The sequence below is a fragment of the Eleginops maclovinus genome, chromosome 23 (genome assembly GCF_036324505.1).
Source record: "Eleginops maclovinus isolate JMC-PN-2008 ecotype Puerto Natales chromosome 23, JC_Emac_rtc_rv5, whole genome shotgun sequence".
Lineage (NCBI taxonomy): Eukaryota > Metazoa > Chordata > Actinopteri > Perciformes > Eleginopidae > Eleginops > Eleginops maclovinus.
In genome coordinates this window covers 11476444-11502379 of record NC_086371.1, presented here as the reverse complement: position 1 = coordinate 11502379, position 25936 = coordinate 11476444, and the positions used below count along the sequence as shown (strand labels likewise).

Genomic DNA, 25936 nt, shown 5'->3' with positions numbered 1-25936 from the left:
ATGCACACACTCATGCAGTCTGGCAGAGTTTAGATAATCGAACAAAACGACAACAGCATTGTCACAAACCCACATCGACAAATCACTGACATTGGTGGTCAGGAAACAATGTAGCAAACACTCAAAAGTGATCTCTTTCATTTGAAAAAATCAAGGCTCAGCTCATGGATAGAGATAATCTTCTATGCACGAACAACTCATAAGCTGACCTGATATAAAGACCAACAATTTGTTCTCCCTCAAAGTCTACTTTCCTTTATTTGCATTAATTTCCTGAGTGCCCAGCTGAAATCACCACCTACTGCTTTGGACACCAGCAGAATACAGATTTCCTCGGGACAGGTCAAGTTAAAGATGTGTGTACTGCTACGTACGTGCCCCTGTTAGTCAATATGGCTGGCCTCTGTGGGACGGTAAGGATTTAAGAAGCGCCATGTGTCCCCTATTGATTTTTACCCCAAATGGCCGCACCAATTCCCTGCACAAAACAAGATTGCCCTTCCCCATCGCCTTGACAGATTGATTTTGTATCTCGGCCGTGAGGACTTGAGGAGCAATCCATCGAATTCGGCCTCCTCGCACTGTCACTCTGATAGACAATTTCCCTCTCCATCCTTACCGCTCCTCGTCTCTCCTCTTTCTCCTTCCATTAAAGGACTCTTCTACCTCTAAACTCTAACTTCTCCCTGTCTGTCCTCCTCCCTTATTCGCTGTCCCTCCTCTCTCTCCCCCCTCTGCCTCTCGTTCACTCTGACAGGCTTTCAGACAGTAAATCAGAGACATTGATCCAGTGCAGCGCCCAAGTGTCCTGGATTCTGCTAAAGAGCCATTTTCATTTCACAAGCAGTTTACTGGCCTCGCTTCCCCCCACCCGTAAACATCGCCCTCCTCCCTCTTCTCTCGCTCGCTCCATCACGGCCTCATCCATACACATCACCCATCTCACCTAACTGCCAGATCCTCATCCACTCTGAGTGCCGGCCGCTGTTTTCCTCACACTTTATGCTGCCTACTCACAATTTTCTGAGAAAATGAATACCTTTGAAGGCCTGAAACATTCCACTAATACATACTGATTGCTCGCACACAAAACCACATGTTTGTGTACCATACACTCTTCCAAAGCCACGGTCCAGAGCGCAGCACGGTTTCTTGAATTGCTTCCCAGGTGTCTGACTCCAGCAACGTCAGGACTAATTTAACTTTAACCCTGTAATTTGTTAGACATCAGCACAATGAATACATGTGTAGGATTACTCTTCAAACAGGTCTCCATGTCCCCCAACAGGATTTGTATCGGTTTCTACCACATTGGTATTTTATCTGCGGGGAATGATACAAAGCAAAAGCAGCCCAGAGAGGCTGTGGTCTCCCAAGAAAGGTACATATTTATCACACATATATGAGAGATCTGTCTCTTATCTCTGGAGGATATCTGTTCAGTTTACATTTTGAAACATCTTGGTATTGCAAGTTTCTATAAATAATGATTTGCAAGAATACTTTCTGCCTGCATTTAAACATCTGCTGTAGTTTCTGTGACATACAGTGAGATTTATTGGACAATGAATCCTTTTCTATTTTCTCTGTATAAGCACATTTATTGTGAAACTGTGACTCAAGGTGTTCATATTTATGTTTGTTAAACGGTATCAATCACGTATGTTTGCTCAATGAAAAATACACATAATGTATTTTATATAATGATATAGGGTAAGACTTTATACACATGAACAAAACCATAATCAACACACGAGCAGGATGCTGGAAAGCTCACAAAGATTTACACATTTACAGTTACTCCACTTTTGGATGTAAAAACCTCTTCCTCGTTTCATTTCACATCCAATGCTTATTTATATGTGATAGGTCGACCTGTATCAAAGTAACACTTGTCAATGTGAACTGCTGTAAAGGCAATATATTTTGAAATTGAGAAAACTATTACAGAAACTTTGTGCAGAGATTGGTTTCTAAACTTCTGCTTCCAGGCTCAATGATGAACTTTATTAAAGTGAAATTGTGATGGTGCCAGCTGGTGAGAGTTAAAGTGTTGGAAAATGTTGCCATGAGAGTTCAAAATAAGGTTTCACACATCAATAAAAACAATCCGAGCATGTCGGAATAAAAATTAGCACTTTTAGTGGACATTGATGGTGTGAGTGCCCAATAGGATTACGTAAATTGTAGCACTCTCCATACCGCTCTATACTGGAATCAATTTGAAAAATCGTTGGTCATATTAGTCAGTCAGACACAAAACATGGGAAAATAGGGTCCAAAACTTGAACATACAGAAGTCACACTTCACAAAACACTTTTTTTCCGGAAGTTGGTTCGTCATGTGCTGTGAGTGATTTTCTTGTAAATTTGTCGAGCTCTGTTAGTTTTCTCATGTTGCTCCAAGAACTCACATCCCACTGTGGTGATTTTCACTGCTAATTGGCATTTTGTCTATTATGAGCCACCTTCTCTGTTTAGGGTTGTGATTAAGTGCAATTACATAACTGTGTTACCTAATGCCTTTAACCACCATCAATTTTGTTTGTTATCTTGGTATTGTGCAAAAGCAAGAATCCAGAAGATTATTCCTCATCTTTTCAGTTCGAAAAACCTATTCATTTAAAGCTCTTTATTCAGGTTCCCACCTTGAATGTCTGACAACCTGTGTCTGAACAGAAGGAGCGCACACCTGCCAGCAGCCGGCAGGGCTCTTTTGGGAGAAATCATCCCAACATTGCAGACTAAGGCTAGCAAGCCAGAAGTGAGAAGCAGAGAAATATGTGCAACAGGCAGTCACACAAATAACTGAAGGAGGAAGACTGTGGATGTTCCCTGTAATGCCCTGGTTGGTTTTCTTTATATGATGTATACAGTATACTCAACCTAAGAAATCACAATTCCAACGCACACCAGGTATGTAATGGAACACATTAAATGTAAAACAAGGCAACATACGATACAGGATATGACATAATCTAACTGAATGAGCTTAAAACAATAAATTACATTACATGTTGCTTGTGAAACGCTTTTATCCAAAGCAACTTACATCCGTTCCATACTGTGGACAATCCCCACAGGAGCAATTTGGGGCGAAGCATCTGAACTGTCGAGGTATGCACCAACAGCAAACTGAACAGCTAAGACACAGCATGATAAAATGCATTGAGGGAACAAGCAATACAAATATAAAAACCTTCAGCTGAGCACCTAATTGTCTTCATTTCATATATAACAGCACTTCAGGAATACCAGACATGTCTCCACAGAGGAGAATATTTCTGGTTTGAATAAGAGCGTCTTAGATTAAAATGATAAGATGAAAAAGCAATATTCAAAAATACACACTAACAATTTGGAGTATGTTCTCAATCTCCCTTCTGAAAAAATCTTAAAGAGAACAGCAACAAATATATTTAAGAGCCAAGAAAATGTTGACAAGGCAGTAATCAGTAATAGAGTGCAACCAACCCAGTCAGCAGCAGCAGTCATCAGCCTGAAATAATTCTTCATCCAACACCTGAGTTCAACGCCTTCGGATACTGTCAACCGAACAAGCAGTGGACATTTTTCAACACACACACACACACACACACACACACACACACACACACACACACACACACACACACACACACACACACACACACACACACACACACACACACACACACACACACACACACACACACACACACACACACACACACACACACAGTCTTTAACTATTGAGGCTCTTAAGCAGTGGTGGAAGAAGTACACAAATGTGTTGCTAAAGTAAAGATAGCAGTACTACATTTCAAAAGTACTTTGTTACAAGTTAAAGCCCTGCATTCAAAATCTAAAAATACAAAAGTATCAGCATTTAAATGTACGTAAAAGTATTCCTTGTTTGCAATGGTAATGGAATCGTATTATAAGTTACTGGGTTACTAATAATAATATTGATGTGCTTTTATTACAGCTGGTAATTGTAGAGCTAATTTGAATAAATGTATATACTGCTGCTGGATATTAACCTATAAATATATGTCAAAGTTTGTTTAATAATTGACTGATATTTTGCATACATAAATCTGTATATGTAAATGTACATTATTGGCTTCTAAAATGTAGTGGAGTAGAAGTATAAAGTAGCATAAACTGAGAATACTCAAGTAAAGTACACGTACCTCAAAATGTAAGCACTGCACTTGAGTAAATGTACTTTGTTACTATCCACCACTGCTCTTAAGACACACACAGACACACACACATACAGGTGTCTTAGTGGGCCATGTGCAGCGAGTCACTTCCAGGGCCTGCAGAATTATCTTTTTATGTTCAGGAATATAACCGGGTAACAGCCTTCAAGTTAACGACACAGTTAGCATAATTGTTCTTCATCTGTCATCTCAAACAGAGCTGTGGACCGTTTGAGTCCCAGAGAGAGAAAGACAGAAAGAGAGGGAGATTACTGACTGTACAGTGATGAAAATTGGTCGGAGGATAATGAGTCTCGTTGTCTTTTCATCCTCTCACCCTCAGTCTTTCCCTCTCCCTCTCTCTCATTACTCAGAGTGACTGGTCGGAGTAGCTTCACAGTCTGTTGCTTATTAAAAAACCCAGAGCGCCTTTAGATGAGTTCATCAGGCTCTCCATCTCTCTTTTTTCCCTTCCATATCTCCATCCTCCTTCCGGCTCTCCATGCTCTCATCCCCACCATTTTTTCCTCCCCCTCTCTCAGTTTGAACTCCTACATCCTTCCTCTCTCTGTCTCTTTATCCCTCCCTCCTCCATCTGTTTATTTTTTGTACCATACTGTAGAGTAAAGAGGGACGAGGAGGAGGAAGAAGGCCCGGCCAGAGAAGGAATGAAAGAGCTCAGTAGCGGAAAAGACAATCCCTTTGTGACGGATGAAGCTTTTATAAAAGAAGAGGGCTTTCTCCCAATTTCCTGTTGATACTCTTTGTAGTTTATTTTCCACTCAACAGCCCCTCTCCTCCCTTCGTCCCAACACCATACCCCCCTCCTCCCTGTGCGTCTGCACAATCGTGGCAGACTGTTGGGTATCAATAAAGATGGTTGTTGGCAGATGAAAGTCGTGGGGCGGGACAGTGGCTCACTAAAGACTCGATTCACTTCACACAAATCACTGCCTGCGTCCCGCCGACATGTGAGGCTACATCCGGTAACAAACAATTAAAAACTCATACAGATGCGCTGTGGGAAGAAGCTTGATGGCGTTTGCATAAACACACATATGGTGAGTTCTGACAGGCAGACAGTGAGCCAGGGTGGATAGGATTTGGACAGCTTTGAGACAAAAATTATATAAAGAGAGAAAAGCAGGGAAGGGGGGAGGAGTGGTGATTGTTGTTCAAATCGAACAGGTGCTGTGGCGTGCAAAAAAAAGGGAAGCTACAGTATACAAGTGAAAAACTGTACAATGATATTGCTGGCTGGAAATGTTTTACTCAAATAATGTCATGAACCTAAAGCCCTATTCGTACCGGACTAGTATTACCTGGGGTCCTTTTGACTTGAATTTACCCCATACATCTTTGTTTGATTACCCTTATTCACAAGGATAAGCAAAGTCTGTAATTTTATCATGGAAATATTGTAAGAAAAACTGCATACCAGACACAATGCTACCAATCCAATGAGATTTGCTTGCCTGGCTCATATGCCATTAAAGTTTTGTTTTGAGGCATTAGTGTTTCTCCTGCTGGTCAAAACCGCTTACTAGATGGGCAGGACTTTACTTTGTGAGGAAGTTAGATACTGTTTATCGTTTTTTTCCCTTTCTAGACAATAAAAAAAAAATGACATAACATTCATGGTGCAAAAACCCATAATATGAAGAGACATTATCAACCTTAGTTGCAGGTCAAGGTGTCCCCTCGCTGTTCCATGAATCTCTTTTTTAGCTGTGGCCTTTATAGAAAATGCTCTTTTGGCTGCAGGGGGATTTTTCACTGAACAGACGCATGTGGCCACTCTCCAAAATTGGAAGAGCGCCATATCCAGTTCTTCTAGTACATCTATGATTTTACTCGAATTTACTGACATTATCCCGCTTCTATGATGTGAAGGGCTCTGCGTAACATCCGCTTCCTGAACGACAAGAGTCAGCTTTATGCCTTACAAACATAATAACTGTTGAGCCTGAAGAAAGACGCCATGCATGATCTCCATCATCTTTGGAGGTTTTGCTTTTTATGCAAATGGATCTACATGCTGTGCAGCAAGATGAGCATCCTGATTTCACCCCAAATACTGTCATAACTGTCATTTATAATTGCCAACCCAGTCTACGTAAATCTGGACCGGGAACGAGGAAGCGAAAAGGCACGGAGAGAGAACAAGAATGACGCAGCCACCCCTAATGATGCTACAACTGCCAATATATACCTGACCTTGATATTGTTGTGGATTTTAATCTGAGAAATTCTTATATTTGTTAATGAACATTACTGATAGGGATAACATTATTATAATGCAGTAAAATCTCTGGAATTGGGTGAGAAATAAATGGAAGTTGAATTACTGAAGAAACCAACAACTACCTCAGTACATTACTTGGAAAAATCTACTTAGTTACTTTCCTCCACTGCTGCCTGATAAACAAACCCCCCGTTACTTCTACATTGACATGCGAGAAATCATAAAGGGAAATATTTCTGTAAAGGGCTCCCCCGTGAAGCCACAGCTCACTGACTCATATCATATCTCGAGACATAATCAAGTCAAACACAACAGAAGCCTGTGTGATTATTTTTAATACGCTTTTGCTATTTTCACACACACACACACACACACACACACACACACACACACACACACACACACACACACACACACACACGCACACACACACACACACTGTAATGCCACTAAAAGCACAGGACACATAACTCATTGCTGGATGCAAAGCTGCCACTTATCACAGATAATGAAGGTCAAGTTAGAGTGCAACCTAGGGTCAATTTCTCACAAGAATTATCAATGTCATTTCACACCTTCATCATGAAGCCTCGCTTAAGCATTAGTGGGAAAAACAAGGAACCAAGCAACATCTGCAGAAGAGCAAGCGTGCACTTTTAAAAAAAGCAATCATCCAAGAAGGTCTTGATCTGCGATGACCACGACGAGGAAGGTTCTGGATGTTGAGCAGCGAGTATCCACAGCAACCAAATCCAGTGTCTTAGAGTTTACTCTTGACTGTGTCCTCTGTGGGAGCAAAGAGAGAAAAAAGATAAACTTGTAAAACGAGGGGAGAAAGCATTTCAACTTGGTCATGCAGCGGTTAATTGCATTTTGGCTTGTGGAGCGTCTGGTGGCTTCAGAGGGATCTGTTAGCGCGGATTAGTCTCTCCGAGTCCAACATGGCTCAAGACACAATAAATAACATGCAAACTCTCACTCACACACACACACACACACACACACACACACACACACACACACACACACACACACACACACACACACACACACACACACACACACACACACACACACACACACACACACACACACACACACACACACACACACACACACACACACACACACACACACACACACACACACACACACACACACACACACACACCAAACAGACAGCCAGTGTTGGTAGTGCCAGGTGTTGGAGGCACATAAGGTTTATGGTGTAGACTTGGAGGCCTGCCTGCAGCCGCTCTTTCACACACTCTGACAGTTACGCTTCATCTACCAGCCAAGCACCGCTGCTGCTCACTCACTGCTGCTTCAAAATCTGCTGTACATCCATTAGGGAAAAAGACACAAACAGCTAGTGCTGACTTTTTTTTTTTTTTTAAAGGGACACACCTGCATTTCTTATAAAATAACCCCCTTGGTAAACCAGCCCGGTGTGAAGATATGAAAGTGCTGATTTCATGCTTCGGGTGAAAAGATGATGCTGTGTCACAGTTTGAAACTGGAGTTTGTTGAGTGGAACCTAAAGTTTATACCATGAAAGAAGAATATAAACCGGCCTTCGAAATCTAAGGCTGGATGGTTGCATGGTTCAGTATTTATTGATAGTATGAATTAAGTTTATAATCTGGACACAAAATCAAAGCTTATATTACACATCTTTAAGCAGCCTTTATTGATTTTTAGTTAGCAAGTGGCAAAAAAACATGCTGGAAACACAACACTGGTGTATTATTACTTCACCATCATTTTAGCAAACTTGTGGGCCAACACAACATTTGCATTACTTTGCAAGTCTAGGCATGACGTTGAGTTACTGACAGATACAAGTCTCATATCAAAATGCTCTTTAACAAAGATGACCCATTACAAGCTCTGGGAATGGTTTTAAATGGTTTACTGATCACTTCTTGTCTCCTAAGAAGGCACGGTTATGCCACCCAACCTGGTTTGGGACTGTTGTGGACGTTGTTCGGATGCATGAACCCAGATGGGGTTAAATTTCATAATGTATTTAAATTTATTTTTAAGAAATCATATATTTACACACCTAACAGCTATAATTAGGAACTTGAATATTATTTAGTTCGGGCATTCGACAATAGTTTGCAAATTTAGCAATGACAGGAGTAACTTAAAGTCTGACTTTGAATATGCTGGAAAAGCGTTATAATATCATCAAGTCATTGTTCGACTGACATATTTCTACCACTTATTGACAGTAAGAAAAACTAGAATATTATTCTTTAGGCTCTTACTCAGTTATAGTCTAGGGTAGTGTGAAGTGGATGCTTCAAAATGGTCACTGCAACATTTTATCCACAAACACTTATAAGTAAACCCTTTACATATTTAGACTGTCGCAGAGTAAAAGGGCATTGCAGTGTGATCCCATTATTTTTTAGCAATTGATCTCCATTGAGACCAACATTGAAACGAGAGAAAAACCATTCCCTGTGTCGTGCACTACTGGTCTGCAAAAAGATAAAAAAATATTAAGACTCTTAACCCAAAGTGTGACTTTAAAGCTTATGCTGGAGATACGGCAGCAGAGTTGATTGGATTCTGTCCTTATTTTTAATAGGCTGCTCCACTGTTCTCTTACAGTATTCTTTTACTGCTTGTATGTCTGTGCACATTTACGAGATGTTTTCATCTTCTGTTATGTAATTAGGTTTGCTTTTTTTTTTTTTATCCCTGCTGATTTTTTTGCCAACACGTCATCAAAACATGAAATTGTAAAAGTACGACAATTATGATAATCTAATGAATCCTTTACACAGCATGTACAGTATAAAGCCTTGGACTGATAAGCAGCATGCATAATAATTATATACAGAGGGATGCATTTAGAGCCCAGAGGCAGTACTCTGTTGTTTTGACTCTACTGCCACTGAGACAACGAGAATCCTCCTTTCATTCAAAATGTAACACTCTGCTTTCATTTCAAACCTATTTCACACTTTGTCTTTCTGTTCAAGCTGCAAGATATTGTTAAACGCCGGTTTGTTGTGGTTAATGTTTCTTTGGGGTTACATTTTTCTTATTTCACCTGGTTATGAGCTACTACTTTCAAAACTAATCTGAAAAAATGATAATTATGTAATTAATAACGACTGACTGCTTTGTAAGGTCTAAAATCACAGCGATAGGATGTAAAGGCACTAATTCAGGTCCAAAGTTGGTTACATCACTAACTTCTTACTGTGTATTGAGAACATGAGACTCAGTGACCCTGAATAATTCATGTAAATGTAAGATTTTAAGCAAGCAGCTGTGCAAAACGTGAAGGTGAACTTTTGCAGAAGCTTTGTGATTGTGTTGTCGGTCTTGAGCAAGGGTTTGATAGCAGCTGTGGGCAAAACATTTTTAAAAACTGTTTACAAAAGCAGAAAGAACAAGATGGGGGAGACCTCTCTCTCAAAATGTTTTGAGGTGAGAGGTGAGTTTGATTTATAGCAGCGGTACAGCAGGACATTAGAGGTTAAGGCTGCAGTTGTAATACCAGTGCTTAATTTGAATAATTGAGTGAATGACTGATCATGTTTAGGGGCTCGGACTGCCTGGCATTATAACACTATCAATCACGGGTGTAATCAAAACAAATGGGTGAAGTCACCATGTCAGAGCTCGAGCCAACATGAATATTACGTATTTATTAAACTTCTTTTAACCACAGAGATTAATCTGCAATGATGGCATACAACTTTCTCTCTGTCAGTTTTGAACAGCATGTGAGACACAATGTTGAAATTGTAAGAAGGACCTTAAAGACCTAAACATGGTCTTTCAGAGGAAAAAGCTTTTAATATTTTCTTCTTCTGCAACCGTTTTTAAACTAGTCAGCTTGAGTTCAGCGGTGGAAAAACACATTTATATTCAACTGAAGGGTAAATATTTGTTCCCAAGATGTTTTAAGTGTACTAGTTTGAGAAAATGTCAGGGTTTCCTGTCCACGTACAGCACTTACATTTCACACAGGGGTTCAAACAGACTTAATATAGTTATTTATTTTGGACACACACCATACTGGTTACCTGAACAATAAGCTGCTGTGATTGGTCACGCTAAAGGATCAAATGAGAGCAAAACACAGATGATTATCTAAGAAACGTCCAAAAGTCCTTAAATGACATGCAAACGGTACATGAAAAATGACACGCTCACACACACTTATTTGCTTAATTCCTGAGTGTGATATTAGAATAGTAGGTTTCCATACATAACTGCGTTTTCATGAAAATTGTCCTAAAGAAAATGCAGGTGTACGGCGTTATCTCCTCTTGTGAAGGGGTCATTGCATGGTTGCAGGGTGATCTCAAAAACATGTAAAATACTTCTTAGTCATCAGTCTTAATTTTGAAAAAGACTTTAATTTTACATGTTTCTGATGGCAAATTTAACCCAAGCACAGAGCCCTGCAATAAGAAAAGTAGTGGATGATTGTATCCACTACCTTTTAAATACAGGCATAATCACAGGTAAATGGAAACACACCTAATGACTGCACACAACTTCCGTGTCCTCACTTTATGTACAGTACATGTATTGTTAGACGGATCACACATTTGATTCAGTTTAGTTATCCTGGGATTTATGTTAATCAGTACATTTCCTACTCCAGAACTGAGGGATTGGCAATCTACCAATGTTTTTGGCAGAAATTCTTAAGGAGAAGAATAACTGTCAAGAATCACAGTAGCAGTTAAGTTTAGATAGATAGCTATCTAAGAACTATCCATAGACAAACACATCCACATGAATGGACTAAAAGGGACACAACTATCCCTAAGCCAACCATCTCCTGACTCCAGCTCTACTTATCATCTTCTCAACTTACTCTCAGAATGAAAGCAAATTTGCATATTTGTTGAACCTAAAATGGATATGTTTGAAGTTTTGGTTATGATCCTTAAGCTTGTCATGTGGACCTAGTACTATATATTCATCGCAGGAAAGGCTGTTATAATAAATAAATCAGAAAAGGAAAGTAAGAAGGTCTCATTGCCTCCGACTAAAGTTATTTCCAAACACAACTTTCATAATATTTTTGTAACCCTGCATCAGATCTGACATTAAACACACTGTCTTTGCTCATTAGAACAAATGTCAATTTGTGTTCAAATTGATTTCATTGATTAAATAAATGATCGATTCAAATAACAACACCATTTCTCAGGTTGTCAGCTATTGAAAAAAGGCCATGCGAGTATATCCCGTAAACATGACATGGACTGCATGTCAGTACAGCAGTTCTAATTAGGCTCAGGTGTTTATGCATTGAAATCAATTGGTAAACAATTAGGCTGTTTATTTAGAGGTTTTCTAATGTCCCTGCATGTATGTGTGTGTGTGTGTGTGGGGGGGGGGGAGTAAAGTACATGTTTATTTTATGTATTTAGACAGAATTAAGTGTGCTATATATACACTATTACGTATGTATCTAATGAGCGATGTGCTCATGTGAATGTACTGATGTGCAAATAGCACACAGTGGAGCAGAGTGTTTATCACACTACTGTGTGTGTCTCTCTTTGTGTGTGTAGCTAAATTGAGCTGAGCTGAGCTGTCATCACCGTAGATAGGCAAGTGTGTCTGTATGGGTGAGTGAAGTATTTGTGTGTGTGTGTGTGTGTGTGTGTGTGTGTGTGTGTGTGTGTGTGTGTGTGTGTGTGTGTGTGTGTGTGTGTGTGTGTGTGTGTGTGTGTGTATGTATATGTGACAACTCACCAGCGGGGAAGTAGAGCGGGAGGGTCTTCATATACAGCTCCTTATCCGTCGGCAAGAACACACAGAAGATGACTCTGTCCAGCTGACATACACATACACACACACACACACACACACACACACACACACACACACACACACACACACACACACACACACACACACACACACACACACACACACACACACACACACACACACACACACACACACACACACACACACACACACACACACACAAACACCTTTATTACAAGCATGTGCAATAACCATGAATTCATCAACAGCGGGGGAAACAATGTAACAGTATGTGACATTGTGCGGAGGCGATATCAGGAGTAGGCAGCTAATGCATCAGTCCATTACTCTCCTATTAGCTTCCTATTATGATGATGCCACAACATAGCGCTTATTATACACTCTGTGCTGGGGACAGAGTGCTGAGATGTGCTAAGTGTGTGTGTGTGTTTGTGTGTAAGAGAGAGGAAGAAAGAGGTCAAGAGAGAAGTTCCTGTGTAGGGCTAGAAGTTCCTATGATGTAAAAGTGTATATGTTTCTGAATGTGTTTATAAGAGAGCGAAAAGTAACAGTGTGTTTTTGCGCAGGACCCTGAGTGTTACACTGAGTGTGTATTTGTTTGTGTGTGTGTGTGTATGTGTGTGTGTGTGTGTGTGTGTGTGTGTGTGTGTGTGTGTATATGGCATTAAGCCCTCAGCTTCCCTCATTACAGTGTACATCCAGGAACACAATTCAACTCAATAGACACGCACACATACACACACAACCATAAAGACAATTGCTTTCAAATATTATTAAGACACTGTCCAAGTGAGTGCAGCTGTTTTACATCAATAAACAATCTTTATGCTCTGTGCTCTTGTTCTTTAGAGCTCTGCAGTCTATAATGTTTTATTTTGTATAGCTGGACATGGAATACAGTACGCAGCACAATATGTAGCCTGATGATTAAAGCAGCTACAGTAAAAAGACGCTTCCAGGGATATGATCTGGACTGTGCTCTCTTATTTTGCAGCATCTGACAAACATTATTACCTCCCTAATGTCTCTACAAAGGTTTTGAGTTTGTTCGTTTTGGTGCGAGGCTGTGCAATTTATAGCCCGGCTGTTTCTATCACTTTCTGCTTGTTGTGGGAGCTTTCAAAGATTTATTTTAGCCGCCTGCAGCCTGTGTCTTTCAGCCCAATGCTACAATTACCACCACTACCAGGATTTGAATAGCGGCTAAAAGGGAAGATATGAAAATGTGCTGTAAGTAACTGCATCCTCTGGGCTAAGTTTCAAAATCTCTAACCTCCACTTGTGCCATTTCTCAGCCTCCCTGATTTAAATTAAAGCAAATGCTTGTGAGGAGAGATGCAAAATGGCCTCCAGAATACAGCAGCAGTGGGGAGCTCATTTGATACTACTGCAACAGGGACCCTGGAGATGCCAACAAAAACACTAAGTGAGTGTAATGGGCTCTGTTATAACTGCCTGTCTTCAAGGTAAACACAGATGAATATGTTATCCCGAAACAGAAAATCTGACAGTAGCAGAGTTTATTTGTTATGCCTCACACATTTCATACTGTTATTTACTAGCTTTAAGTTTGCACTGAATAACTGTCAAAGAAAATGTTTTCAAGCTGTTATCAGTTTACGTTCTAAGTTCATTCTTGACAAGCTTCCCACAAGGCCCATCTAGAAATCTGCTCTGGGAGTTTTACGCTGAAAACAGGATCCCCGGCAGCAGATGGAGTTTTCCCAGTTATGAATGTAATTTGTGGTATTACAGTAAAGCTTGGTAACAATAAATCAGCATGAAACCGTAGCTGAAAGGTAGTGGTAGCTAGCTTGCTACAGTTAATATATTCTGCTAACAACAACCTTCATTTCACTATGCAAAATATTAAAGAGATAGAAAGCTGCTTTTGTCTTCTTCGATCTGAAATCAAGTTCCTCTGTTGTTCCACGATAACCCCAAAGGATTATCATCATTGTAAAATGCATACAGTATATATAAAAAAAATCATCACATCACATCTTATGTTCCGCTGGCTTCTGAAACTCAATGCTATCTGTCATTCAGCTTTTATTTGACCTGTCTTTCAGAAAAACATAATGGTATTTAGCATTTTCCTATCAATCCATACGCAGGCCATTGTAGTGCAGAACCCCAAAAACTCTTTGGTTAGGTTCAGGCAAAGATTATTGTTAAAGAGCTTGTTGTACTTAACTACAAAACGTAAAAAGGAGACACGCGAGACACAACCTCCACTCTACTTACACTACATCACCTGTACTCCTGGCAGATGATTCGTGGACTTTAAGCAAATTATAGTGCACTACTTTTCTTGAATACTAAAAAAGTGTTAAAGAACACGTGAAGCAAACCAGACGAGAAAAACTCTGCTGTGAAGATCATATTATATGTTAAAAAGCCCCTGAAAAGCTATGAAATGGATCTCGTTGGGTACTGCCGTTTTGACCCACTCTGATACATCAGTTTTGTCACAACTTCCAAGCTGACAGTGAATTAAAAAAACAAAACAAATATACAACTTATGAGTTGCCTTGGGTTTTTCCTTCTTGCAATAGTTTTGTTGGTGCTTTGCAAATAAATGGTTCATGTGATTTAGTATTACACATTGCAACATGCATTGAGTCCATTTTGTTTGCCTTACAGTGTTACATTGCATTTTCTTCAAAACAGCTCTCCGAGCCAAAAGATGCAGTTGAATTAAAGAACAAACCTCCTCTGGTGAACATTCTCACTTTATATGCATGCAAATAAATTCTGTCTCACCATCTCATTGTTCATAATAAAAAACTCACAGTGGAACTATTCAGGCCAGTATTAAATAAAAGCCTTGCTGATTAGACTTTCTGCTCTCGTATTTAACCGTTTAAGTTGTTGACTGTTGTCCTCCGTGGTGAGAGGTGAAATGTTTCATGTTAGTTGAGCTCGGTGCGGCTGATGGCATCAGTGGACTAGTATTGCTACAGAGACTCTGGAGACTGCAGCGCTAACAATAACATCGTCAACACGCTCTCTGGGAGGTGATACGGCACGGTGGTTAGAGACGGAGGGAAAGATTAAAAGGAGAAGTGGGAGGAGACCTGTGGAGTAAAGGAGGGAGAGGGGAGGAGAGTTTAGAGCATGTTAACGACTGATTGGAAAGTTTCCTCTTTGTTCCAAACTCCCATCACCCCCATCCTCTTCCCCTCGCCTCCAGTCATCTATTCCATCATTTTGTCTTTTCTCTGCTCGTCGTTTCTCCGGAGAAAAGCTGTGTGAGTGTGTGAGTGTGTGTCTGTGTGTGTGTGTGTGTGTGTTGGTAGGGCTTAGTCCCTCAAGGAGCCAATTAAAACGCAGACCTCGCCATGAGCATGAGAGGTACAATATAGGAGTGTGTGTTCAAATGTATGTGTGTATGTGTGTGTGTGTGTGTGTGTGTGTGTGTGTGTGTGTGTGTGTGTGTGTGTGTGTGTGTGTGTGTGTGTGTGTGTGTGTGTGTGTGTGTGTGTGTGTGTGTGTGTGTGTGTATGCGTGCAAGTGCTCTCTAAAAGCACCCTTCTCTTGGCTCCCACCAGAAAACAAACACAACAGCTGTGAAAGGAAAAATACCTTGAGGAAATGGTAGGGAAAAAATTGCCACTCATGCAGACACACACACCTTGTCGTGATGTTCATCCAGATACTCCCTCACAGTTGCTAACGCTTCGTGCACAGCCTGCTCAGGTGGATATCCTACAAAAACAACAAATATACAAAGAATTTACAGGAACAGGTGCAGTGGCGGATCTGTGTGTTTGCGTTAGGTCTGCACAGTTTTTTTTCAGATTCTTCTTAGGCTTGGTATTTTCTCACTTGCTCTCATCCCAAATCCCCCATTCCTATGAGGTGGGAACATAACACACTTGTGGGTTAGGAGGAGACAGATGGAGAAAGACTACAGAGCTTCTTCAATATTCATACAGCGACCGAGACCTTTCAGAGCTGGAAAGTGATCCCCACTGCTGGAAACACAACACAAAGGCAGTAAAAAATCCTCATCTGGCCAAACTGCTCAGCCAGAAACAAACATATACTGTGGGATTATCCGGTAATTATTCTATACACGAGGAGAGAGTGTTCAATATGTGAACAGGGAACTACATGAGGCTGCACATTAGCACTACACAATGCATCGTTAAACCATCAAAACACAAAGAGCAAGGGATGTAAAGGAATCTATATCAACTACTTAACTACCTTAAGGTAAAAAATAGCAAAGTTTGCCTTTTAACTGATAATATCAAAGTCAAATAGTCTTGTTCATCTAATAAATAAGCATCTTTAAAATGAACGTGGTCCACCTACACAGGTGCGTTCATTTCATTTGTTTGCCTGTTCTAAGAACTGTGGGGTGGGTGCAGATTGTGACACCTTCCTCTCTTTCTTTATGAAACAAACAACATTTATTCTTTTAATTCAAATATGTAGAGCATGACATTTTGCCATATAGATTAATTTGGATTAACGTAATGATAAATGTATGTTTATTTGTTCTTTGGGAAGATGTTTCCTACATTATACATTCTTGGACAATAGTGAATAAAATGATTAGCTTTTTTATGGTTATGTTTAGTCAACACAAACCTTTTTGTTCCCTTAACCTCACACCTGACTCAGGGTGCTAATCTGTACATCTACCATAACCCTTTCTCCCGTGTAGCACAAGAACATATCACACACTGTACTTGATTTGAAAGAGGATTCATGCAAGTCTTTCTATGTCTTATATCATAAACCATTTAAATAACAACAACTGACAAAACAAGACATTCAAAGATATCTCAAAGTGGGATGGATTTTTTCTCAATATTTTATGATATCTAATGACCAATAATTCATATTTAATTTAGAAAAGGAATCGCTGATTACTATTAATAGCACCAATCTCAAGTCTAGACAATTTTGTCTCACCTTCCTCTTTGAAGGTGAGCCCAGGTGAAAGACAAAACTTTGGGAGTACTCTTAGAAAGATGATGATCTGAACAGAGAGACAGTAAGAAACAAGCGCGACAGAGAGGAAGTCACGAATAAAACACAGAGGCAATCACAACCCTGGCCTCTTCCTCTCTCCAGCAACATGGGAGGAGTGTCGACAACCAGCCCTCACACTCAGACCCTCCCCTGGGAGTGTTTAAGCACCATCCCTAACTCTCTCTCCTGCCAGTGTGAAGGGGTGTTACATTCAATCTGACACAATCTCGGCCTAATCCATCTTAATCTGCCGGTCTTAATCCAGGGCCTTAATCTGAGAACCACCTCTGGCCTGCAGGAGATAATGTGACAAGTGGCACTGGGTGGCTCAGCACTCTGGTTACAGAGAAGGATTGATACTGGAAACAAGTGTGTGATGGAAAGCAGAGCCAGTGTGCACTGCATACAAACACAGGATTAGATTTATTGTAAAATGAAAATTGATTTTTATTTTTTCTCTCAGGCTCAAAGAAAAAAATCATCAGTGTGAGCGCAAATCCCCGAGCAACACATAAACATTTGTAGAGAATAGGTGAAAATGATGGTATCACACACACACAAGGGAAGAACATGTCATGCATTATTTCTGGTTAGATAGTGGGGCAGTTAAGCATAACAATTGAGCATTTTGCTTGACTGTAAAAGCAACCCAAATACAAATAGGTTTCTATATTTTAAAGAAAGATATACAAATTTGAGCGCTGGATATATGGTCCCTGAGGTCAAACAGTATCTTAATATGAAGAATGAAAACAGATGTATGAATGATGGATGAAGTGTGTTCAATTTCTTTGCCTTTTTATTTCTTTATGGGTGCTTTCTAAAAGGTTTCACGGAAAATTGGTTCATGGTGAAACTTCAACCCCATGCCTTCATGACAGAACGACGAACACCTATAGAAGTGCAAGATATTCAGCTATCCAGTGATGTATTCCTCTTTTATTAACAGCACAATTGACAGGTATTGCTGCATAAAGTTCAGGGTTGCTGAACCAAAGTTGAAGCGATATGTAACTTTGGATTGTATGGCTTATAAACCATGATACATGCCCAACCAAAGAGAGAAATAGTTATCGGTTGTGTTTTATGTTCTCTTTCAAGTTGCTCCCATTGCTAGTGAATCAGGTCTCTAAATCACTCTTTAGCAAGTGAACAAACATCACACAGCAGAATAAAACTGCTTATTTAAATAGCATATGTTTGATTATATAAAATATATTCTCTTAATTTCTTCTGTTACGAGGTGGAGCAGCTGTCTGCAGTCCAAGCTAAGGCATGGGGCTGTTGAAGAGATTCTGTCAAGTTTGGGAATACAGAAAAATAGTGTGTTTACAGATATCTGCAAGAGGTACACAGCAGTTAACCTCCTTGAAAAATGACCTGCAACTCTTCTCAAGGTTTAACATCAGAAGCGAAATCAGAGATGGAAGTGTCAAAGCATGTTTTCATCTTCCAAACTAAAGGCAGGTTCTCCTGCACCACCAGACATACTAACTCTGGGTAAAAGTAGTGACCTCCTGACTTGCTTGGAAGACTTTTCTGCAGCCAAGTCAGAGTCTCCGGTTTCACATTTTTTTTAATGGAGCCCACCTCTTCTAGATCATGGTTAGAAATGAACTTGACACAAACCTCTACCAGTCACTCAGTACCTTACTGTTGAGTTCTGCCAGTGATTGAAACTAGTATAGCAGCCACCTGCACATTTTACCAGCATTTAGCCCTGAGAATTGTTTCAAAATGGCCACCAAACCTGTAATCCCAATATTTATTCATTTTGATAACATATACACCTGCATGTGCCAAATGTCTTGTTTTTATTGCAACATGCACAACTGTTGAACATTTTCAGCCCAACTATGAGGAGGAGGCACACACTCATCAACACAGACACTGACCGTAGATTCCTGTGGAGATGCAGGGGAACGCCTGCAGAGGGAAGAGGAGAAACAAAGTGGTTACAGTCTGTTGCTGATCGCATAACAACCAGCTTTCATATCACTCTCTCTCTCTCTCTCTATCACACACACACACACACACACACACACACACACACACACACACACACACACACACACACACACACACACACACACACACACACACACACACACACACACACACACACACACACACACACACACACACACACACACACACACACACACACACACACACACACACACACAGTTTGATCTTGGTAGTGTATATCTAGGTGGTTTTTATGGCAGCTCTTATTCTCTGTCTGTCTTTCATTTCTATTCCAAGAACATTCTTCTGATCATCCTTTTGTTATGGAGGCCTGATGTGAAAGGACTTTCTTCATCAGCAATCACCCAGGCATTATTATGATATTATTATAGTAATTATATTATAACAATTCGGTACTGGCTGATTTGGATCACCATTGGTGTCTTTCAGTGACAGAATGTCTGGTTTAGCAGGCCACAGAGTTACATGTAAGTGACACATTTGCAGAGCTAACCATGGGCTGAACATAATAACTGTGTCACATAAAGACAGCAAATAATTGGCATTTTTTTCTCATGCTCTACGCAACATTGATCAAACCATACAACAGGACAGTTTAAAAGAGTTGCTTACAGAATGTTGTTTATTTGATGTGATGTTGCATCTGAATGACAGTGTGTTGCCATTAAAAGCCTCACCTGCAGCTTCACCAAACAACTTAATGTAGCTCTTCCACTATAAAAGCCCCGTGTTTCAGCAGTTGCTATGCTTTTAAAGCTTTTTGGTCTCTCAAGTACATCTAAAGAAAAGATCTTAACGGTTAAGACACTAACCATGAACCACAGAGAAGAATCCCTTCTTTTTGTTGATGCTGTTTATTTTGTTGAGACCTTTTGCTGCATCTCTCTCTCTCTCTGTCTCTGACAATTTTGTCTTGCTGTACATTGTGCCCAGAATTATAATGTTAAAAATAGTCCTCGAATGTCAACAAGTGTATTGAAAGCACTGTTGCTTACTTAATCGCCTTTTAATTACTGCCTATAAAGAAATGTCTTCTTTAAGAGACTAACCCTCAAACACATCAAGAGAACACAGTCAATATACTGTACAGACAACAAGCTTATATGGTACTAAAATACTATAAATTACAACTTACTTTCAATAACATATGTTTTAATTTATGAAATCTTATATTAACTTCAGCCAAACCATCTTATAAAACCCCACCAGGAAGCGGGGAAGTGCAAATTGACTCAATAAATATATTATTATGCTGCCAGGAGGCTTGTTTATGTGTTTTAATAGGCTAACATGTAAACACAATCACAGGATTCTGTTTACTGATTGTCAGTTTACCATCTGTCTGCAACTGTTTCTGAATTCTAGTTTGGCCACACCTTGCATAGACTACCAGCGTATACAAAACAGACTGTGGACTTTGTCCTCCATCACTTATATTGATTTGATTTATTATAAAAGCTGAGGCACTAAAAGTTGTATTTACATTGGCAGCCATTTAACTCACCTCAGACAGGCAGCAGAAGGGCAAATGGTAAATGAGGAGCCTTCTATCCATTAGATAAAATTACAAACCGTAACATTTAAGTACATGCATCCTTTCCTGGGAATCCCTTGTGAGTCGGTCAGCCATTTAAAACCTGCTCAGGAAAGGAGAACTACGCTAATAACAATGAAAGCCGCTGTAACGAGATAATTACTGGATGTAAATACACTGAATCGCTATTGAAAAAAATGGATTCCTGATATAAAAATCTTTTACATTTGAACTTTTCGGCCATTGTCAGGCAGGTTCATGGCACCAGTGTCTCTGAGCTGAGGAAAGCAGCCAGTAAACTTCAAAGTAAATCAAATCTGGCAGCTTCTCAACCTGCTGTCAAATGCTGCACTACGAGCAGATGCTTGGATGCTCTCTGTGTCTCCGGATCTCTTCATTGACCAGATTGTGGAGTTGGCAACTCGGGGAGAGAGCAGACACGACACACAGGGTCCTCAAGGCGAGAGGTAAACATAAAAGTCAATGGAAGTGAACTAATATAAAATGGTTTGGGGCTTTGCGTCCAAAACACACGAAAGTCGAAGTAAGGTTATACTGAAGAGGAGATTTTATCAGCCTCAATAAAACCCTGTGTGGCAAATTTGTGAACTTTGGCCTCCCCAAAAATGTTTTACCTGACTTTATATCAACTTTTATCGGATCAAAACATTATGATAGCCCCTCTACATATATACAGTTATATAAATGAACATATTGGACAGGTAGTAAATGACTCTCTATCTGCTTTAAATTCTTGAGTGGAGAAACTACAAATGCACAGCATTTATCTTTCTTCTACCGTACCTTTGACTTTACTTCTGTGTTGCTTTAGTGTTTTTCTTTGACTTTAACACCTTGTTCTGTTGTGAAAACCTCCCACCTGAAGTGTTTCCCTCTCCACACATATCTCAGTTTGAATGTAATTTCATTTGAAACATCTCTTAATTAGTTAATCCTTCTTATGTTTTCAGCTAAGGTAAAATATTTTATGCACAGTCATGACTGAGTCCTTCTTTCAATCTGTCCCGTCATTAATTTGTTTCAAGTGTTTTTCTCCCTTTAACATCTTTGTTTGAATCTGGTTTCTTCCTCTCCCATTTCCTCTTTTTTCCTAACAACCCTGACCCCCTCTCGTCCTCACCACAGAGCGCGCAGTGTTTTTGGTGGCTGCATTCAGGCTGTTCTTGTAGCACGACCTCAGCGCTTTCTTCTCCTCGTCTCCCACTCCTGCTTGTGCGATCGGCCCCACAGTGTGGATCACATCTGCAGAGACAGCGAGAGATGAGATGATGAAACACTTTTCACCACAGCGTGCGACAGATATGACGATAAAAATAAATACATTCTGAGTTCATCTCCCCAGAAGGCAGGGGATGATATGACCACTTCATGTTCCATGACCACTTTGACTTCTATTAACGATATTATCCCGATTAAAAATGCACTCAAACAAACTGCATCTACTCTAGGTGTAGGCATAGTTTTTTATGCAAACATTTGTCATAGTGAAAAAGCATCAATCAAGAAATCTTAATAAAGGTAATCATAAATCATAAGCCCATCTCGCATGAATGAAGGATGGATAAGTAAATATATTAAATAAAACGGCAACCATTGTGTGAGTCTATTCTGTCTTACATGATAATTCTTGTTTGTTCAAATGAGTCTCTATTTTCACTGCTCCATGATAGCAAGCTAGACACTTTTTTTTAAAGTCACCGATGAGGATATTCATATTTTGTCCGATAATGGAAATCAACTCAATCAACTTATTGTAAGTGTTTTTGTTTTTATTGCCATCTGTGATGAAATAACTAAGGTCCCATCCCTGCTCCCCAGTCATATTTCCTATTTATTAAGTGTTCATTGTGGCAGCCATGTTTAATATAGTTCCTATTTAACAGAAATAATAAACATATGAATCTGAAAAAAACAGTCTTACTGCTAATATGAAAAATAGACCCTAAATATTTAGACCTCAACTTTTTCCAAAGCATCTCAAAAACACCAAAATATTCATGCTATCTACAAACAAAGTGCCCATTAGTGTTAAACTGCTAGCAGGAATAGAAGACTTTTGCTTTAATAGATCAATGCCATGTTAATTTCAGTGTTATTAGAATTTGGACATCAAAAACATCAGCAAAAGAGCAACATTTATTCTAGTTGAAGATATGATGTCAGATCGTTTCTTATTAAGAGTATGTGGTGTTGTATTTTCAATGTTTTAATAAGTCAAATAAATAATTCTGCTGTCACAGATCTGTCCTGTATGTTTATGTAGAGTAGAAATCTATTGTTCTGTTTGACCTCTGTTTCTGTGGCAAAGACAGTCTAAGTGATGTAACCTTATTTTTATTTGTGTTAAATATCAGGGGATCTCCCAGGTCCGGAAAAACAAAAAGCAGACAACAAATTTAACAGGAACTATTTCTCACCTCCTGCTTTAGCTTGCAGTCATGCTTTAATTTTCGATTCTCTTGGCTCTGACTGTTTTTATTTGTATTCAAATGTCCTTAAGTGGTGCGTTTCTTTTGCACTTGTCTTGCACTTGTCTCGATGCTTTTGATGTTTTATGCAAAGCACTTTAAATTGCCTAGTTGCTGAAATGTGCTGTATAAATAAACTTGCCGTGCCTCACATCAAAACTGCAGGCCAGGCTTTTATGGTGAGCATGTAAGCCTTATTTTTTATATTTTGCTCAGGAATGTTTTCCCCAGGAACACACTCATATTTAATTTGAGTCAACTTACAGAAGGTCTGTAACCAGTTTGTGAATGTCTCTCAGCTTTAAGAAAACTGAGCCATGACGTATCTCATATGTACTGTACAGCAAAATATAGTAAAAGCAACTCATTTTTGTTAATATGTATATTTTAACAACAGACCTGGCCTTTAATAAACAGCTCTCACTGATTTAGATGCTGTAGGCAAGACATTTTTACATAAACACCTGGCAAAAAACCTTGAGACACATATTAAATGATGTGGTGGGTGTTCAATCTCTTCTAAATAAAAAGGATGTAAAATAAGAAATCTGCTTCCTTTGTTTTGTGTTGCTAGCCAACCAACCTGCAACTGATCAAACATTGTTATGAGCTGCCACTTTTGCCAGGCGCTAATACTTTATTCAAACTGTTCAAAGAACTGCCTTTATTAAATTGAAAAGTGTGCAAATTAGATTTTCTTTCTTCTCTCACCAAGTTAACATCAATGATTTCTTTCACTTTTGAGAGAGATCATTGAGGGGCGACCCTCATGTCCATAGACATAGAGTCAATTATAACCCAAGAATAACCAGGGTATATACAAACAGAGAAAACACAATACCACATGTTCATAATTATAAGATGATTAGATATTATGGAGTTGCATTTGTAAATACAAATATAAATACTTTAAAAATAAAGTAGAAATCTTTCATTTAATAAATGATTTCCCTTTTTGCCCTTTACTAATCACTCTTGAAAACTACGCTTTTTATCGGTCTCACAGTCGATACAATATTATCTGGCATAGGAATATGGAAAATGTCCACTTACCATATAGTTCACATTGTGCTTAAGGGATACAAAAAAGAAGTAAACCATTGTTTCTTTAGCCTATATTTGGTGCCAATTGCTTTAATTAAAAGTATTCTGAATGTATTCATAGCTCTTCCTGTTTGCAGTGTATCCGTTCAGCTTGATAGCAAAGGAAATGTACATGTAATAAGGAAGGATCTGGAGTTAAAGAGTATTATTATATGACTTCTGAAATTGTGGATGATTATTTTACGATGGTGAAATTAAATCACAAGTTATCATAAAAAATGTCTATCTTTTCTGTGTGTTCACAATTGATCATGTTAATTAAGAGGGGCGTTTTATTCAAATTGCAGCAGTTGGTCATGTTACTGCCTCTAAAATAAAATAACTAGCTTTCCCCTTGTTTTTAGATGCTGGCATGAACTTCACCAAATGTTGTTGCCTCAATCTCTAAAGGATAAATCAGTGTTTCAAAAAATTATAATATTGATGATGATTAATTACATTTAAATGTACATCCTTACAGAACGCAATCAGTCATTCTCTGTCTCACACACACACGCACACACACACACACACACACACACACACACACACACACACACACACACACACACACACACACACACACACACACACACACACACACACACACACACACACACACACACACACACACACACACACACACACACACACACACACACACACACACACACACACACACACACACACACACACACACACAGCTCTTCAATCCAGCTCTCTGAGGATTGGAGGCCATTAGGCAGAAAGATATAACAGTGTTTGGGACTTTTTGAAATCTGATCTGATGATATTATTTCAAAACCAAAAATTCACAGCAGAAGCATCATAGTCCACTTCCCCCACACACTTTACAGGCTCGTTAGTTGTTAGAATTTGTTGAAGTTGCATCCATTCACAAGCAAATTCAGCCACCTAACCACAATCAATGGAGGATATTTGGTTAGCGATGCAGGATCAGCTCATTACACCCAGACAGTGGAACAGAGCTGTGGCTGCCAAAGAAATCCATGGTTTTGTTTTTCTCTCTTAGTAAAAAAGCATTTGAGATACAAAGCTGAAAGAGACGAAACTCTTGGGAAAGAGGAAAAGCAGTTAAGGCTTCAATCTAAAATCTGTTTTGTAGCAAACATATTGACAACATGTCAGACAGGTTTTACACATTTATCTTTTGATGCATGACATTTTATTAAACCGGGTTTTTATAATAGATTATTGTAATATTCTAAATACAATCACAAAAAGTTGACTGAACAGTTAAACAACTTGAGGTACGTCTGTAAGATATCTGCATTGTTGATGCATTTAAATGATTCTTGAAATTGAAATAGATTTTCATGCACATACTATACAAATATATAAACTTGATTATTTGGATTGGCTTGAAGGTATACTCCCCATACCCCCCGATACTGTAACAGCAACCATTTTTTTCAAATTTCGACAGAGGACACTTCATTTTCTTATTTATTTAATAAGGAATAGCACACACACCTCCATTAGCAAGTAAACATATAGACACAATAATATAGGAAGTTAAAAGTTATGAAAATGCAGCCTGCAGGGGGTTAAAAACCAACAAGGTTACTTTAGAGCACAAACATATGACTGAAAGAATAACATAATTAATGATTAA

The 25936-nt window shown here is 39.2% G+C and overlaps 1 protein-coding gene across 3 annotated transcripts in view; it reads right to left on the bottom strand.

The window, feature by feature from the left end:
- Positions 1-1694: 1694 nt before the first annotated feature.
- macrod1 (mono-ADP ribosylhydrolase 1) overlaps positions 1695-25936 on the bottom strand; it is a 106343-nt gene continuing 82101 nt past the window's right edge. The window contains exons 6-11 of one of the 3 annotated variants that reach the window (XM_063876337.1): positions 21870-21991; positions 19101-19131; positions 15854-15927; positions 12178-12259; positions 10473-10514; positions 1695-7218 (exon numbers count right to left, since the gene is read on the bottom strand). In XM_063876337.1, the coding sequence (XP_063732407.1) occupies positions 10510-10514; positions 12178-12259; positions 15854-15927; positions 19101-19131; positions 21870-21991 (314 nt within the window). In that variant the 3' untranslated portion in view covers positions 1695-7218; positions 10473-10509. The remainder of the gene's footprint in view (positions 7219-10472; positions 10515-12177; positions 12260-15853; positions 15928-19100; positions 19132-21869; positions 21992-25936) is intronic. The other 2 variants (XM_063876336.1, XM_063876335.1) reach the window with 2 other exon arrangements.